Below are 16304 nucleotides of genomic sequence, written 5' to 3'. Positions count from 1 at the left end.
AAAATCTAGTAAAATCTATACAAGAATACATTAAAATAATATAGGTGAATTAATTTTTATGCATTCTAATAAAAAGTATATAGTAAAATTGAAAGAAGCCCAATACATTCATATACTTTTGTATAAGAAAAATAATTTATCTATAATTCTACGTTACATTTTTCTTTTTCACCTGCTACTGAAAATGAAGTTGCCAAAATGCCTCCTAAACTATTAACTGGCTTTTAATTGAATTAAACTTCTTCATGGTTCTAAATGTTTTTAAAACAATTAGAATAAGACATTAAACTGTTATTTAAAGAAGAAAACCCCTAACAGTTTATTACACTTAACTGTAGTATTAATCTCTACAGAGAAGAAAACCGTGTTCTGAATGGAAACTACACAAATCAACCACTTTGATGAGTAATTGTTGCACCTTATATATAAAATATCATATGCATGCAAACATGATATGATCACATCATACATAATACATAGCTCCATCCAAAATATACAAATTAGCTACATTGATGCATGGTGAAAATCATTTGCAACTTTTCATTTCTCATGGTTGATATGATCATGATGGTGAATATATGTTTCTAAAAGGACTCGATGATGAAAATTTTATGTTCAAATCATGCTATCTACAGGGATTCATGTATATATATAGTTACATTAACTTTATTGCAATGCCCAAAACAAATCAAAGAAGGGGAATATTGAAATGGAAGGGAAATGAGGAAGGAATATTTGGAATGATTTTAAGAAAAAATTAATCAAAATTAAAAATATAGTATCTCCTAACTGTTCATCTTATTTACCAAATCATACCCCTGAAAGCCATCGGAACATTTCGCTTATCTCTTCACCAATTCGGTTTCCTTCCAAGTCGTATTCCGCCGCCACCACTGGAACGACGTCGCTTCGCCGACTACTCCCGCCACCGCTGAAGAACCTTCCGGAGCTTCGAAAAGACGCTGTTCTTGACGAGATAGAAGCAGAAAACCTATCCATGTAGTCCTTAAGCCAGCTCCTGACGCCGGCGACCTCGCTGGCCAGACTCGCCTCGTTGTGAGTGGACGGGGTCTGAGTCTCGTTGGCCACAAACTCCTTCGCATCGTCCTCGCTCCTCCGGCGGGCGTGGCTGAAAGCAACCTCAGACTCATCATCTACCAAATAATCAAACGAACCAATGGAATAGGACCGGGACCGTGAATCTCCGCGAGCGGCGGTGGCCGCGGCGCCTTCGGCGCCACGGCGGCTGATATTGCCTAACTCGAGGCGGAAGCTGTCGCTGCTGCCGGCGGTGGAGGACGGCGGGCGGAGGATTTTGGCCATGTCGGATTCCGCGGCGGCTATGGGAGAGCGGCAGAGCGGACACGAAAGGTTGGACTGGAGCCAGGTGTCGATGCACTCGGCGTGGAAGGCGTGGCAGCAGAGAGGGAGGAGGCGGAGGAGGTCGTGGTGGTGGAACTTGGAGAGGCAGACCGCGCAGTCGGCGGCGGCGGAGGAAGAGCGGCGCGTGACGGAGGAGAACGTGAATAGCGGCAGCGTGTCGATGACTGAGGCGGCGACAGCGGCGGAGGACGAGGAGAGCACAATCTCCGGCGAGATGCGGCGGCTGGAGGAGAATATCGGCGCGGCGGAGGCGGATGCGGAGGGCGCGGCGGAGGAGGAGGAGAAGCGGCGGAGGCAGCGGCGATTGAGGTGGCGGAGGAGGAAGCAGAGCGCGAGAGAAACAATAACGGTGACGGCGAGGACCGTGACGATGATGAGAATGCTGGGACTGAGGCTCTGTAAAGGAGACGAACGGTGCGGGGACGGCGGCGTTAGGGAACTCGAAGCGACGGTCGGGAACGCGTTGTCTGTGTCTGATCCGACGACGTTTAGCGTTAACGGTGGCGGCGAAGCCATTTGGTGTGTTTGGTTGAGTGTTAAGAGCGATTGAAAGAGAGTGTTTGTTTGCGCTGTGCATGAAAAAATGGAAGTGTTAATGGTCGCTGATGTGTATTGGTGAGAGTGTTTGATGAATGGTCACGTGAGATACACGTGAGGAATTGAATGTTGAAGAGTGAATGTGAATGAAATTGGATGAGAGGAGTAAATGCTTTGGGAAGAGTTTATATATATATTCCTTTTCTAAAAAGAACTTTTAGAGAAATTAGACAACCTTAATTAATGAATTAAATGCTGTCTTTGGTGTAAGTTGAAATTAATTTTAATGCCCATTATTATTAAGAGTGTTACAATAAACACAAACTTAATTTCCTTTAGAAAAAATTAACCTTTGTAAGGTTTTTTTAGTAGCCTTAATTAATGAAGAAGGGAGGAATTTTCTTTGTGGAATGGAAAGTCAAAGAGGAATGGAAAAAAGGTTAAGTTAAGATAATCCCAATCATTATATGTGTTTCCTATAAAAGATAAGTAATTTACAAAAAACTTGTTGCATGAAGAATACTCTTTGAAGCCACATAAATTAATGTTGAACCCTACTTATATAAAGTTTTGTATGATTAAAGAGAATGAGCCAGGTGTTAAGAAACGTGCAAACCCAAGAAACAAGGCAACAGATACATTCCATTATGCTTATATAATGCAACCATAACTTCTCACTACCTTCATATTTTAATTTCAGAATATAATATATCTACAACTTTTCTTCTTCAATCTTGTAGTTTTCACGTCAATTATAAATTAGATTAATTTATAATATATAATTCAAAATTTTATTTTACAAATTCATTCTGAGATTTATAAATAGTAACAATTATTTAAATCTTATTTTAATAAAATTTATGATTTATTAAGTTTCTCTAGTTTTTATATTTAAACATGAAAAAAGTTATGTAGATGAACTTATATATAAAAATATATATAAACTTTATCTTCAAGACAATTTTAAGAATTGAAAGTCTACTTCTTACTACTTTTCCTTCTTAATAAATCTACAACTTTATAAACTTGTTGAAACGTTGAATTTTTTTAATCTTCAGTATTATTTATAAGCTTGAATATATATATATATATATATATATATATATATATATATATATATATATATATATATATATATATATATATATATATATATATATCAACATCAATTTTAATATACTAGAGGGATAAGACTCAAAACTCGATAGAGAATTTAACTCATTAATAATAATAAATGTGTTGTGAGACTTGTAGAATATAAATATTAAATCATTCTTGTTTTTTTTATCCTTAACTAAAGTATTTGTTTTAATTTAAATATTTTTTAATGAAATATAAAATATAAACTATGAATGGGATCATGTTAACTATATATAGCAACAATTTTAAATGTGAAATGTTGAAACCAAGCGAATTAGGGTTTTTTTGCTTGATATGATTACTATAGAAAGTTTAATTAGATAAGTGTTGGATGGAATATACTATTGAGGTTGTCTTGTGCTCTACATCATGAGCGCGTGCATGATTATTTGATTAATATGCGGAAATCTCGCATGCTGTGTATAAACTATAATAGATTAATTCTCTTTGAAACAACAGGTTTTGTTCCCACTAACATGCTTCCAAGATTTTAATTTTTGCAGAGACACAGACATCATTATTTTAATGCAATGCTTCTTCTTGCATTGTGATGGTTCAATCAAGATGTGGAGCAAGTTGGGGCATTGATTCATCATTATACTACAAAGTACCAATTTTATTACATGTTGTTACTAAGGTTTTGTCGTTTCAATTTGTTTATTATTCTTTTTATTAGCAGTTGTTACTGCATAACTTCCTCTTAGTTTGTGGGGGCAGTTCTCAAACGGATTAATCTGTTTTTTCAGTGTATTTAGCTGTGTTACCATTGCCCTTTACCTGTTATTTATTTATATATATATATATATATATATATATATATATATATATATATATATATATATATATTTCTAAGAAGGTACATGATGAGCTTCGCAAGTGCCTGATTCAAAAATCGAGAGTGAGTGAATCATAAAAGAAATCCTAAAAATTCTCACTACTAATTTTGTGAGATGTCTACTCCCGAATTTGTACAATATTTCCAAATTTGATGATCATTATGATTTTTGGTGAATAACTATGCAAAATTTCCATAAAAGCAAAGAATTGTGAAGTCTAATGGAGGAAGGTGTTCTTACACATGTGATTGGGACAGGACTTGGTGGAGAGGCTCAAAAGAAAGTTGTGGAAGAATCGAAACTCGAATATTTGCTGAGTAAAATTTCTATTTCAATCTAACAAGAGAAATATTAGAGACTATCCTCTGTCAAGAGCACATCATGGCCAATTTGGAATTCAATGCGGCATAAGTATTAGGATTCTACAAGAGTGAAATGTGCACAACTTTAAGCAATGTAGAAAGAATTTGAATTACTCACTATGAAAAACGAGGAAAATGGGGACAATTTTAGGGTTCATACTATGATTGTGGTAAGAAAAATGAAGTCTAATGGATAAGTGATGGAACAAAGCACGATGGTTAGAAAAATATTGAGATCTCTAACTCCTGAATTCAACTTGTTTATGCTATAGAGGAATCAAATGATATTAGTGTTCTCACCATTGACGAGTTGCACGGGAGTTTATTGGTGCATGAGCAACAAATGCTCGAGGTACAGGCAAAAGAACAAGTGTTGAAGGCTACTCACGAGGAAACCAATAATAGATAGGAGTGACCTAACAAAGGCAGAAACCATGGTGAATTTAGAAGTTGCGAAAGAGGAAGAGAAAGACAACCCTTCAACAAAGTCATCATCAAGTGTTTCAATTGTCATAAGCTCGGACATTTCTAGTATGAATGCCTTGATTGGGAGAAGAAGGCCAATTATGCTAAGATTGATGATGAAGAAAAAATTCTTCTTTTGGCACATGAGGAGCAATCAGTGCACGTACGAGGGTGAAAGATTGTATTTTGATTCTAGTTGTAGCAACCATATGATAGGAAACAAGACATGGTTCTTGAAAGAAGAATGTTCTAGGACAGTAAAGCTTGAAAATGATACAAATTAGTGAATTAAGAGCTTTAAAGTTTATGAGATATTCTGTGTTTCTGCTCGTCTTTCCATCTACTTCTAGCCAAGGGCTCCTTCTCTTCATCAAGGGGTATATAGTAACCATTCTTAACCACATCCCACATATTGATGTGATAGGATCAAAAGAATGTTATCATCTTTTGTTAACAATAATCAAACTTTTCCCCCTTGAATAGATGATGGTGATTTATAACATAATCCTCGTTTTTCATAGCTTCTAGGATCCTTTTCTCGAGTCTATAAATAGGGGGGGTTTGAATAGTGTTTCAAATATTTTTCAAATAACAACGTTTAATAACTATTGCGAGTGTTAGACAAACTGCAGTAATTATTAAATGTTTGTGTTTTTAAGCAAGTGTTTAGGAAACCATTTTGAACAAGAAAACAATAACATAAGTGTTTTTATACTAATTCACTCAAACTAAGTTACATTTTGTCTCTCTTAAGACCTTTTAAAGGGTTCCACTAATCTTTATCAAAGGCTACAAAATGAGTATAAACCACTCATAGTATATAAGTATTATCAACCACTTCTGGTTCCTCTAGTCAACCTGACTTGTTTGAATTTAATCACTCTTGGTATCAATCCTAGACAACTGTCTAGAATGTTTAACTCAACTGAGTTAAATAATGTAAATATTTTAATTCATTTCTGAATATACAAACACAATCAGTGTTTGATTACAAGTAGAGAATCAAATAACTCTTAAAGAGAGGATGAATTAAATACAATGAAATTTGATAACTTGAAAGACTTTTTCTTGTTCTAAGAATCGACTTAAACGATGTAAGCTTTTAGAGAGAATAACATCGTAACGATTTCAATGATTGAAAAAGTTCTTCTATTCTCTTCACTTAGTCCTTCTTATATAATTTTCTTTTGAAAGATTATCGTTACTCAGAGAGCATTGACCACTTGAGAATAGAGGACTTCTTGTACAAAGATTTGTACTTTTCTGCATCTTGGGAAGAGCAACATTATTTTAGTAGTGAGAGCTTGTATGACTACAGGATATAAAGATTTAAGGAAACACTCCAAGATTGTCTTCCTATTTCTTAATGTCTTTCTAATCCATGTGCAAAGCTTTTTTTGTAAATCTTTGTGGTTGTCATTATCTGCATAAATAAAGATAGAAAAAGTAAAGCAAACAAAGGTATATGTTCAGACATTTAATGTTTTTTTTTACGTTAAGAGAGCGTTTAAGCATGATTCATAATATAAACATTTAGCGTGAGTATGTGTTTTTTAAAGTAGTGCCATAATTGATGAATTACACTACACTCATTACTTCTTTTTTTTAGACGTGCTTTTGTCAAATGTTGTTTATCATTTTTATATTGACACTTCATTGTTTATCTTACTAGGTTTAATAAGATGTTCTAATAAGCACTTTTCTTAGACACTATACTTCATTAAACGATTTCATTAAGTGTTATATGTTAAACTTCAAAACTCAACTTATTTTAACCTTACTAATTTAAATTAATATAATTATACTTTTATTTTTACCTTTTAAATGACTATTAATCTAAATTTAATTATTTTATAAATTAAAATTATTAATTTATTATTTTATCTTTTTTAATAACCACATTTCTAAAATTTTAAAAAATATTTATGATAAATAACTATTCAATAATAAAAATTTATATATAAATTACTTTTTTATAATTATTTTTAATAAAAAATTATTTTATAATTTAATAAAAAATTTCTGGAATAGAAAAACCTGAACATTCTTCTTCCACTAGTTATTTAGAAAGATTATTGTTTCAAATTAATTTAACTAATTTTCGTTCAATTTAAAATATTTATTTCGGCCTAACATAATACCAAATAAAATATGTCAAATATTCAATTATTTAATTTGTGATTTTTTCTAGAATAATTAAAGATAAACAAGTCAAAGATTTATATATTCATTTAATATGTGCGTATTCTATTGATGTAAAATAAATTTTATAACAATAATAATAAAAATAAAAGAATTTATATTAATAAAAAAATATTTGAATATTGAATTTTTAAAAATTTTTAATTTAATCTTAATCTTAACATTTTTTTAATCGTTACTTTCACACGTTCTAAAATCTTAGATAAATTAACAAGTGTACTCAAAATTCAATCCATTATAACAACTTTTTTATTAATAATTTCGTTTTTTTTATGAGAAGTGTATTTTAGGTAAATCAACATTACTCTTCGTGTATGGCTTAGCATATATACAAAGAAAAGACCTCTTAATTCATTTTAATCAAACAATTAATATTAGTTTAGACACTTGCTTGATTAAATTTAAAAGAAAACGGTAAAAAATAACAGCTTAATCAATTAAAATTAAACATTAATGAATTTAGGTTAATGTAAATTGAAACAATGTTTCATTTTTGTATTAATTGATTAAGTATGGAATTAAGAAACATAACAATGAGGCCAAATTCACATTATCATTCCCGGTGAATTGTGTTATCTTGTTTGATTTTGTTAGGTAGGCTGCTGAAATCTCATTAGTAGGACCTTTCAAAAACTAAATCATGCTCTCCAAGACGTACCCATAACAAACATTAAACATAAACCAAATCAATGGAAAATATAAACATCTATAAGTACAATGAATAAAATAAGGCACAAGGAAAGAAAACATACAACAGTTTTTTTTCTTCTTTTTCTAGTTTTTTCTGCAGATTTGCTTGCTTTTGTGGTTGATTCAGTTCTCTACATTGTTGGAGATTTTTCCAAGCATAGTTTTAGCTACAAAATAATGGGATTAGTGATGAATTTACATCAATGCAACCTAAAATGCATTTATTTATAAAACAAGACAAAAGAAGATGATTAAGCAAAGTTAAGAGCTAGAAAAGAGTTGATTTTGCTATTAAAATTATGTTTAGATAATGGTAAGAATTAACATTATCAGTTAGCAAAATCCCCGTTCGGTGCAATATCAACACCACTCAGTGCCATATGAATTAAAATGCGAAAGTGGCTCTATGTCAAACCATCACTCAACCCCATTTCACACCACTAAATGTCAGTGCTACAGGACTAAGTGGAACGCCACTTTTGAGTTCTAGCTTGTTATCCTCCACCAAAAAAGCTTCATGTTCACTTATTTTACACTTATAAATAAGGATATTAGAGGTAAAACAAGCATAAAACAACTAAAATATAAAACAATACAAAATACACTAAACTTGAGAATACAACAAGATTAAAGTTAGGAAAAAGTTAATTTATTAATGACAATAAACACACAAAAATAGGTAAAAATGGACGTTAGCAATCAATTACTTTAGAATCGATAAAAGGACAAATTAAGCATTAAATCGATTAATTTTTTAAATAATCGATTAATACAGACTGGTTTGAATTTTTGGGTTTTAGAAAAAATATTTTAATCGATTAGGTCACTAATATAATTGATTAATATTGATAGTACTTAGTTTTTCTTTAAATCTTGTGTCTTCTTTCATTTTTTTTTAATATTTTGACATTCTAAAATCAATAGAACGATAGTGAGAGAGATTTGAGTGTCTTAACATTGCAGAAAACATTTTTATTCAAGAAGATTAAAAATTAAAGGTTTTTTCTCTTTGTTATAGGTTTTTATATCTTCATATATATGCTATATTTCTTGTATATTTCCTTTGTAATTCCATTTTTTTTATTTTAATTCACCTTTGTGGTGATTGTGTGAAGTATCACCTATTCTTGTATTTCTTGAAAGAGTTTTTTAGGATTTTGATTGTGTTTAGAGTATATGATCATATAGATGTTTTTGTAATTTGACTCTATTGATGTCTAGTGATATTTCTAGCTTAAGTTGCTAGAAAAAATGGATGTAGATTTGTTATAATTGAACTAGTATTAAAACCCTTGTGTTTTGCCTTTTTTTCTTGATTCAAAACTCCTTATTTTCTTTCTTTGTGATTGATTTAGACCTTAATAATGCCTCTCACACTTATCACCTTCATCATCTTTTTTAAGTTTTAAAATACCCAAGGATTCATATTCTTCTCTCTCACGCGATAAACCCCGAAGCGTACAGGTGTCCCCACTGTAAGCCTTCATCCAACCATTGCTCCTACTCTAGTGTGTAAAGGTTTCCTTCTCCTTCCCTAGCCTCGCAAACCTCGTCGATCTCGCCAACCTTGCCGACCCCACCAACTTCGCTAACCTTATTAACCTCACTGACTTCGCCAATTTTACCAGCATCGCCAATTTCGTTAACCTTGCCAATCTCACCGACCTCATCGACCTTGCCAACCACGCCGATCTTGCCTGTTTTTCCAATCTTGCCAACCTCGTCAACCTTGTATGCCTTGCCCGCCATGTCGGTCCTATCGACCTCACCAACCTTATCGGTCTCGCTTACCTTATATGCCTTGTTGTCCTTAATGAATTTTATATATTTATTACTTTCAAAAACTTAGCATATTATCAATCTTGATCTTTATAAAATATTTCTAAAAAATACATCAGTAAATATGTATATATTCATCCCATCCTTATACCTAATTAAAAAAATAAAATATTACTAATATCCCCAGTACAAGAATTTCATATATAAATAGAATCGAGTATAGTATTCACGAAACAAGTTCATTTATCTAACTATTTTCTTATAATTATGTAAGATTTTTTATTTTATGATCACATTGTTATGGTTTTATTATAGTTTTATCCAATATTTTTATAGTTATGATATACCTTGAAAAAAAAGTGTTAGAAACTACCAAATTATCATAATTTGTGTTCTTCACCACATATATAATTAATAAAACTTCGGTTTTGTAAACAAGTTGAAACAACCCTAAAGTGTTTTTGTATATAATATTGTTTTTCTTGCAGACAAAAAAAATAATGAAGATGACCGTTTATGAATAGTATTAGTAGTAGATTCTATAATTGAATGCCTTCATTAAAAGCAAACGGTGTTCTAAGTTTGATATCGATGAGACCATATAAAATAATAATAGTAATAATAAATTAATGCTGGCCAAGTAATAACTGCTTATGCGGTTTACGACAGTATGCATAAATTGTGCTTGCTACAAATTATTCAAGTCAGAGGAGAATATTTTAGACTTAATATTTAATATTTTAGACTTACTTTTAACTATAATTAAGGAATAACATGAAATAATATCAAAGACATGATATATAGGTTAAGGATGCTTTTAATTTCTAATTTTTTTTATATAAATCAAATTTTATTTTTTTCATAAACTTTGATATATTTTAATTTCCAAAACGAAAAGATGTAGTCTTCTTAATTTAACTAGGTCAATTATTTTACATATCAAACTGCGTTTTATGCTCGTGTTTATATATTCTAATAAAAATGTTAACTTGTAATGTTGTTTAATAAATAAAAAATATAATATTAGTGGATAAAAAAGTTTAAAGACTAAAACATTAAAATTTAAGACACAAACAAATTTTAATTTTTCATCCAAAATTTAGAAATTATATATATATATATATGAGATTAAAAGTTAGTATTTCCTTAAGAATATTATTAGGATAATTAATTGAAAATATTATTATAGACAAATTATGTCTAAGTTGACATTTAATTTATTATTCTTATATATATAACAATTTTCTAATTTAATAAGATTTATAACATATTATGCTGGTAATTATATTTATTATAATGTAATATGATGTAATATTTTTTATAATATATTATAATAGTATTTAATTCAAGAATAAAAATAATATGTACATATACTATGATAATACAATATTTATTTAATATTATTCTCCCACCACACTAAATACAACATTTAAAAGTAACGTGGTTTAGTTTTCCAATGAAAGATATACATAAATATAATATTAAAATGTAGAATTTCCAAATCTATAATATAACTTGTGCAACACTTATTATTTATTCTCAAAACTGATTTTATACTTTTATTAAAATAGCTTTGTAATCCATAAATGTTTTTCACCTTGAAATTAACAAAAGCACTAATTGCGTCATATTTGATTTTCTTTTTCTATTGTAATTTGTTATATTAAATTAGAGTACGATATTATGATTATAATCCAATAAAGTTTTACCATTGTAAATATTAAACACAAATTTTCATCTAAACGCAAAAATGTCATAATGTGGGAAACTTTATTTTCTCAAACGACCTTTTCATTTTTCTAATTGATCCAAACAGGGCATATGCGCATTGGATACTCATCACATTTTTTGACTAAGATATGTACTGACTTATCATTCATTTATTATACACAAGTGGTTGGGTACACTACATTGAAAAATTATATTCATTTTTATAAAAATATTGTTATAATATTTGACTTTTTTTTTTAATATTTGGATAAATATTTTATTAAGATTTGTTGTATTAATAATGATAAAAGTTATTTTTAGAGCAATCTAATTTTCAATGTCTTTGGTAATTTTTTTAAACTTTATCAGAATTTCTACATTCACTATACTACAAATTTACATAGAAATGTTTAGATAAATTATCAGCAAAATCAATTAAGAAATTTTTAGTTTTGATAATTCTTGTTTTTATTTTCGTTCCAGTTTGTAACTTCTCATCCTCGTATAGGAATATTTTTTATAACTTTTCACTTTGTTTTAATTATACATCTCTTCATTTTTTTTTCAAATATTTTTCTCGTAATATGCAGAGTCTACAAGGATCTTATAAACTCAGTAAGACATTATTTTTACTTAGTAAGCTATTTGATCCATTAAAATTCAACTCCTTCACCGAAGAAAGATATCTCTCATTTTTTTCACATTTATTTTATAATAAAATCTTTCAGTAAAGGTATATCAACTTATATCTGAAAAATTAGAGCTGTCAAAACGGGTCACCCGGCCTGACCTGACCCACCACGGGTTGGTCACTTAGTGAGCCAACCCAACTCATTTATTAGCCAACCAGAAAAATTCGAACCCGGTTCGACCCATCATCACAGGTTAGTGAGTAAACGGGTTGACTCACTAGCTCACTTAATTACAATTTTTTTAAATAAAAAAAAATTACAAACTTTCTATAATACAAATCTAAGCAAATTTCACTCTCAAATTTTACTCCCAACATAAGTGTTTAATTAATTTTGAAAATAAGAAACTTAAATAACTTTTTCAAGCAAAAACAAAATAATAAATATTTTTTTATAAAATTAAAATTAAATTTTAATAAAATAAAATTATGTAGATGGGTTGGTGGGTCAACCCGGTCCACCACGGGTTAAACCCGCATGAGCCGGGTTTAAACGAACCGGGTTGAAATCTAACCCGCATAAAAAAAATACAATTTTTTATAACCCAACCAGGCAATAAACATAAATTTTTTAATAAATACAAGACTTATAATGATATTGGAGATACTGAAAATACTGAAAAAAAAAACGAATTGGCTTTAAAACGTTATTCCCAACAATCGGATTTTCGAAGAGACATAATAAAAGGATCTATCCGTGCTCAAAGACGGAAAACAGTTACTTGGAAATTTTTTCAAAAAAGGGTTTATAACCCAACCAGGCTCAAACCCGTGGTGGGCCGGGTTGGCTCGCGGATTGTGACCCATTTTGACAGCTCTAGAAAAAATAATGAATTGCATAATGTAAAATATTCTTAGATTATACAATTTAAAAAACATTTTTAGATATTATACCATTCAAAGTATAGGAAACTGAAGAAAAGCAATTCAAGAGGTCAAGTGAAGATCTAGCATTACTGTAAACTGATCACAAAAGTGTAAACAGCAAAAAAGACACAAGAGAGATGAAAAAGATGTTAAAAAGTGCAACAGTCCTTGTGTGTCCTCCACTGCATGGAGTACTGCTTCCACTATAACAGCCCTTCTTTTGCTGGATTCCTGCACCACGATTTTCAAGCACAAACGTGGAGTTTGTCTGTCCATTGCTGAACAAAACACACCAAAAGAAAGGCCCTTTATGGAGTCCAACAAGGCCAACTCCAACTTCAGTGTGTGTTTTGTTCTTCAGAACAGACACAGAGTTCTTATCTTTTATGAGAACTTGGGAGAATGCTTGTGATGGCTCAAGATACTCTCTTTGGCAACCAACAATGTGACCAGTTATGGTGCCAAATGTAGGGAGCTCTACGCCACAGTTGGGAGCAAACACTTCAGTGAAATCGTCTTCAGGAGGCTTGCAGTTTACAGCATTGTTATCACTGCAGTTTCCTTTGCATAATTCAACGTATTGTAAGGCCATGCACCCTAAACCAGGGCTGTCATTCAAGTGAGGAAGCTTCTGATCTGTTCGGTTCTTGTTTATGATGTCAACTATGTCACTGGCAGGGTTTCCTGTGAGAGAAAACATCAAGCTCATTTTTAGATGGATGTGCATGTGCATGAAAGGTCATGTTCATCTTGGCTAGAGTGATTTTTCATAAACAATACCAATGCCACACGAGTCAAACCTAGACAAGAAAATGACACCACTCTGATCCAAAAGCTTAATACAATGAGTTTATGAGTATTCTTCCTTATAAGATATTCAACTTTTTCATCTCTATCCAATAGGACTTAGACTGATGTAGAGATTATATGTTTACTTGGGAGATACAACACTAATGAAACCAACATGAGTCAAACCTACACAAGAGAATGACACTAACTCTAATCCAAAACCTTGATTTTCTTATCAGGTGTTAAACTTTTTCATCTCTACTTAATATAAAACTTAGATTCACTTGAATTTCCAACAAGATTTGCACCAAACAAAGAATATGTTACAAAACCTAGGTTTTATTAGTGTTGGGTATGAACAACAATAACAAAAAACACAAGGAAAAGAACAAGAAGAAAACAACTATATTGCAGTGGAAGGTTCTATACATAGAGTTCGTTCACAGAATTCAACATATAAAACTAAGAAATGGAATAACAAAAAACTGCAAAGAGTGTTAAATCCAAACACCATTCAATGTATATGGTAGATTATTTACCTAAACTTCATAGTACTAGATGTTTTCTAGTAGACGGTCTTCTATTCTCTTCATTAGACTATTATGATTTGAGAGCCAATCATTATAGTTAGCACTGAAGCATTGAGAAAATGATGCATAGATCCTTCATGTCCTTGTTCAAGTAAACCTTACCTGTACTGTGCTCAACCTACAGACCTATTCACTTTTTCAGGGTAGATTTTCTTTTTGTCAGTAGGAACTGAACACAGACAGTTTTCACCCTACTCAACCAACTATATTAGACTCCTTGACTTCTTCGAAAAGATATAAACACCATAGTTCTACTAAAAACCATAGATTGATACATATGCTTCTCTGTGGAATTGAATTCTCTACTGCAAAATACTTCTGATAAGCCTAACAGGCAAAAAGATATATATGATTATGGCCTATTGAGTACTTCCTAACAAAAATGGAATGTTATCAATCATCAGTATCAAGACCAAGTACACAATGTGAACTAGGAGTTGACTTTTAAAATAATTGTTAAAAGATCTTCATTGTTTCCTAATGATGATCATAACTTTACAGGTTACAAACAAGTAGATACATTCACATTATAACTCAAGTACTTCAATTTTTTACAATGTCTTCTTATTCATGTTTGGTATACAATTTATTTATAAGAATACTTAAATTACTATAAAAACTTTGAAACCCTTACAAGATGTTCTGTAAGTTTCACTTCCATATTGATCACATTTAATATTTTGTAGTATTTTTTAATCCTCAACTTGATTGCAGTGTGATCTTTTGAGAAAACTAGCTCTTCTATGAAAAAAGTTCACAAACACCAACATACTAGAACAAAAGTTAACAGGTTCATATTATATTCTGGCTGCATTAGAAGTCTAATTTTAACATTATTGAAAGAGGCCTATAGATCAACAAAAGTAATGCAGAATGTTTCATTTGGCCTTTAATCTTTGCTATTATCCATAAGACATAAAATTGACAGAAGTTTGTCCTCTTACAAGATTTATTAACCTCAAAACCTGAACCATATTCACATTTTCCACTAAATATATTTCACAAAATAAGCTCTTATAAAAACCAATATATTTGACTAAATTTCAATTTGTGATGCTCAGACTGATGCAGATTTTTCCAACCAATGTATAAAAGCTCTGATTATTAAGTTGATAATATCCAAACAGAACTCCAAAATATTTTAATGTTTTACAGTGATTTCTGTGAAGACAAGCTATAAATACCATGAAACAAACTTTTTCTAAAATTAATGAAGAATTCTCAGAACATGTGAAACAAAGGTGTAAGGTACAGGAATAAGCTGCACTCCATGCCAAATCATCTACCATATTTCTATAGTCATAACATCACCGATCATAATTAATATAGCATATCAAAGAAACCAATGTCACCTTTAACCAATCTATAAGTTCAGCAATGTACTGTTGAATGATTCAGTAATTAGGAGTGCACTAAACAGATTAACGGGACTACTATAAAACTAAACTGATCTTTCAAAATGATTCAACAAAACTGAACAGTAAAATTGTTTAAAGAAATTGAACTATCAGCTCTCACTCTAAATTCCCTTTTTTTCCCACTAATTTCAAATTTGTAGTGCAAATCCTTAAGAAAATTTCAGACAGTTATTATATAGGAAACCTTCAATGAAACCTTATAAAAAGAATGTGCAGGAATCAGAGATCCAGAACAAGATGGAAACTTTCAAAGCCAAAGACAAAAGCACGTTTGAACTTATATTAAGGAGAGCTTCTGGAATACTCATTACACCACACCAACCATTTCAACAGTACAAGTATCTAACACCCCAACACACAATAACAGAACAACCTTGCAGAATGACAAAAAATAGAGAAAAAAGAAACATTCATAGATGAAAGGCAACATTTGTTACTTACTAGTCATGCCCACAATGTCCTTGTAACCAAATAACAGACACAATGCTCATAAACACACCAAATGCCAAAACAAACACACAAAAAGAGAGAAAAAGAATACAGCTTTACTTACCATGGATGTGATGGGAGAGAACAAGAGCTGGAAAAAGAAGACAACAAGAGAAACAACAAAAGAAATGCAACACCCAACAACTGGGGTTGTTCGTCATATGCAATGCCGATGTGAACCAAAAAAAAAATGGATTTTGCTACGGCAGTAGTGTGAAACAAAGTGAGTAGAGAAAAGGGTAACTCGAGTTGAGGGAAAAGTTGATGAATTGGCCTAAATGGAGGAGATAGGGAAGAAAGGGCTGGTGATGGGTTTACACTTTGCACTGCCAAAAGGACACAGAGTGGTCCCATGT

General features: G+C 31.2%; 2 protein-coding genes across 2 annotated transcripts; both read right to left on the bottom strand.

Moving 5' to 3' along the window:
* Positions 1–486: 486 nt before the first annotated feature.
* On the bottom strand, positions 487–2062 carry ATL4 (TOXICOS EN LEVADURA 4). The gene has a single exon (XM_047315883.2). It carries the CDS (start codon positions 1897–1899, stop codon positions 811–813), a length of 1089 nt encoding a protein of 362 aa, XP_047171839.2. The 5' UTR covers positions 1900–2062; the 3' UTR covers positions 487–810.
* A 10659-nt stretch (positions 2063–12721) lies between these two features.
* On the bottom strand, positions 12722–16304 carry LOC124839943 (ferredoxin-like protein). Its single transcript, XM_047315884.2, has 2 exons — positions 16013–16304; positions 12722–13346 (listed from the first exon to the last, which is right to left on the bottom strand). Exons 1-2 carry the CDS (start codon positions 16107–16109, stop codon positions 12763–12765), a joined length of 681 nt encoding a protein of 226 aa, XP_047171840.2. The 5' UTR covers positions 16110–16304; the 3' UTR covers positions 12722–12762.

The sequence above is a fragment of the Vigna umbellata genome, chromosome 7, assembly GCF_029865625.1.
Source record: "Vigna umbellata cultivar VRB3 chromosome 7, Vumbellata_1.0, whole genome shotgun sequence".
Classification (NCBI taxonomy): domain Eukaryota; kingdom Viridiplantae; phylum Streptophyta; class Magnoliopsida; order Fabales; family Fabaceae; genus Vigna; species Vigna umbellata.
This window is presented reverse-complemented; position numbering and strand designations above follow the sequence as displayed.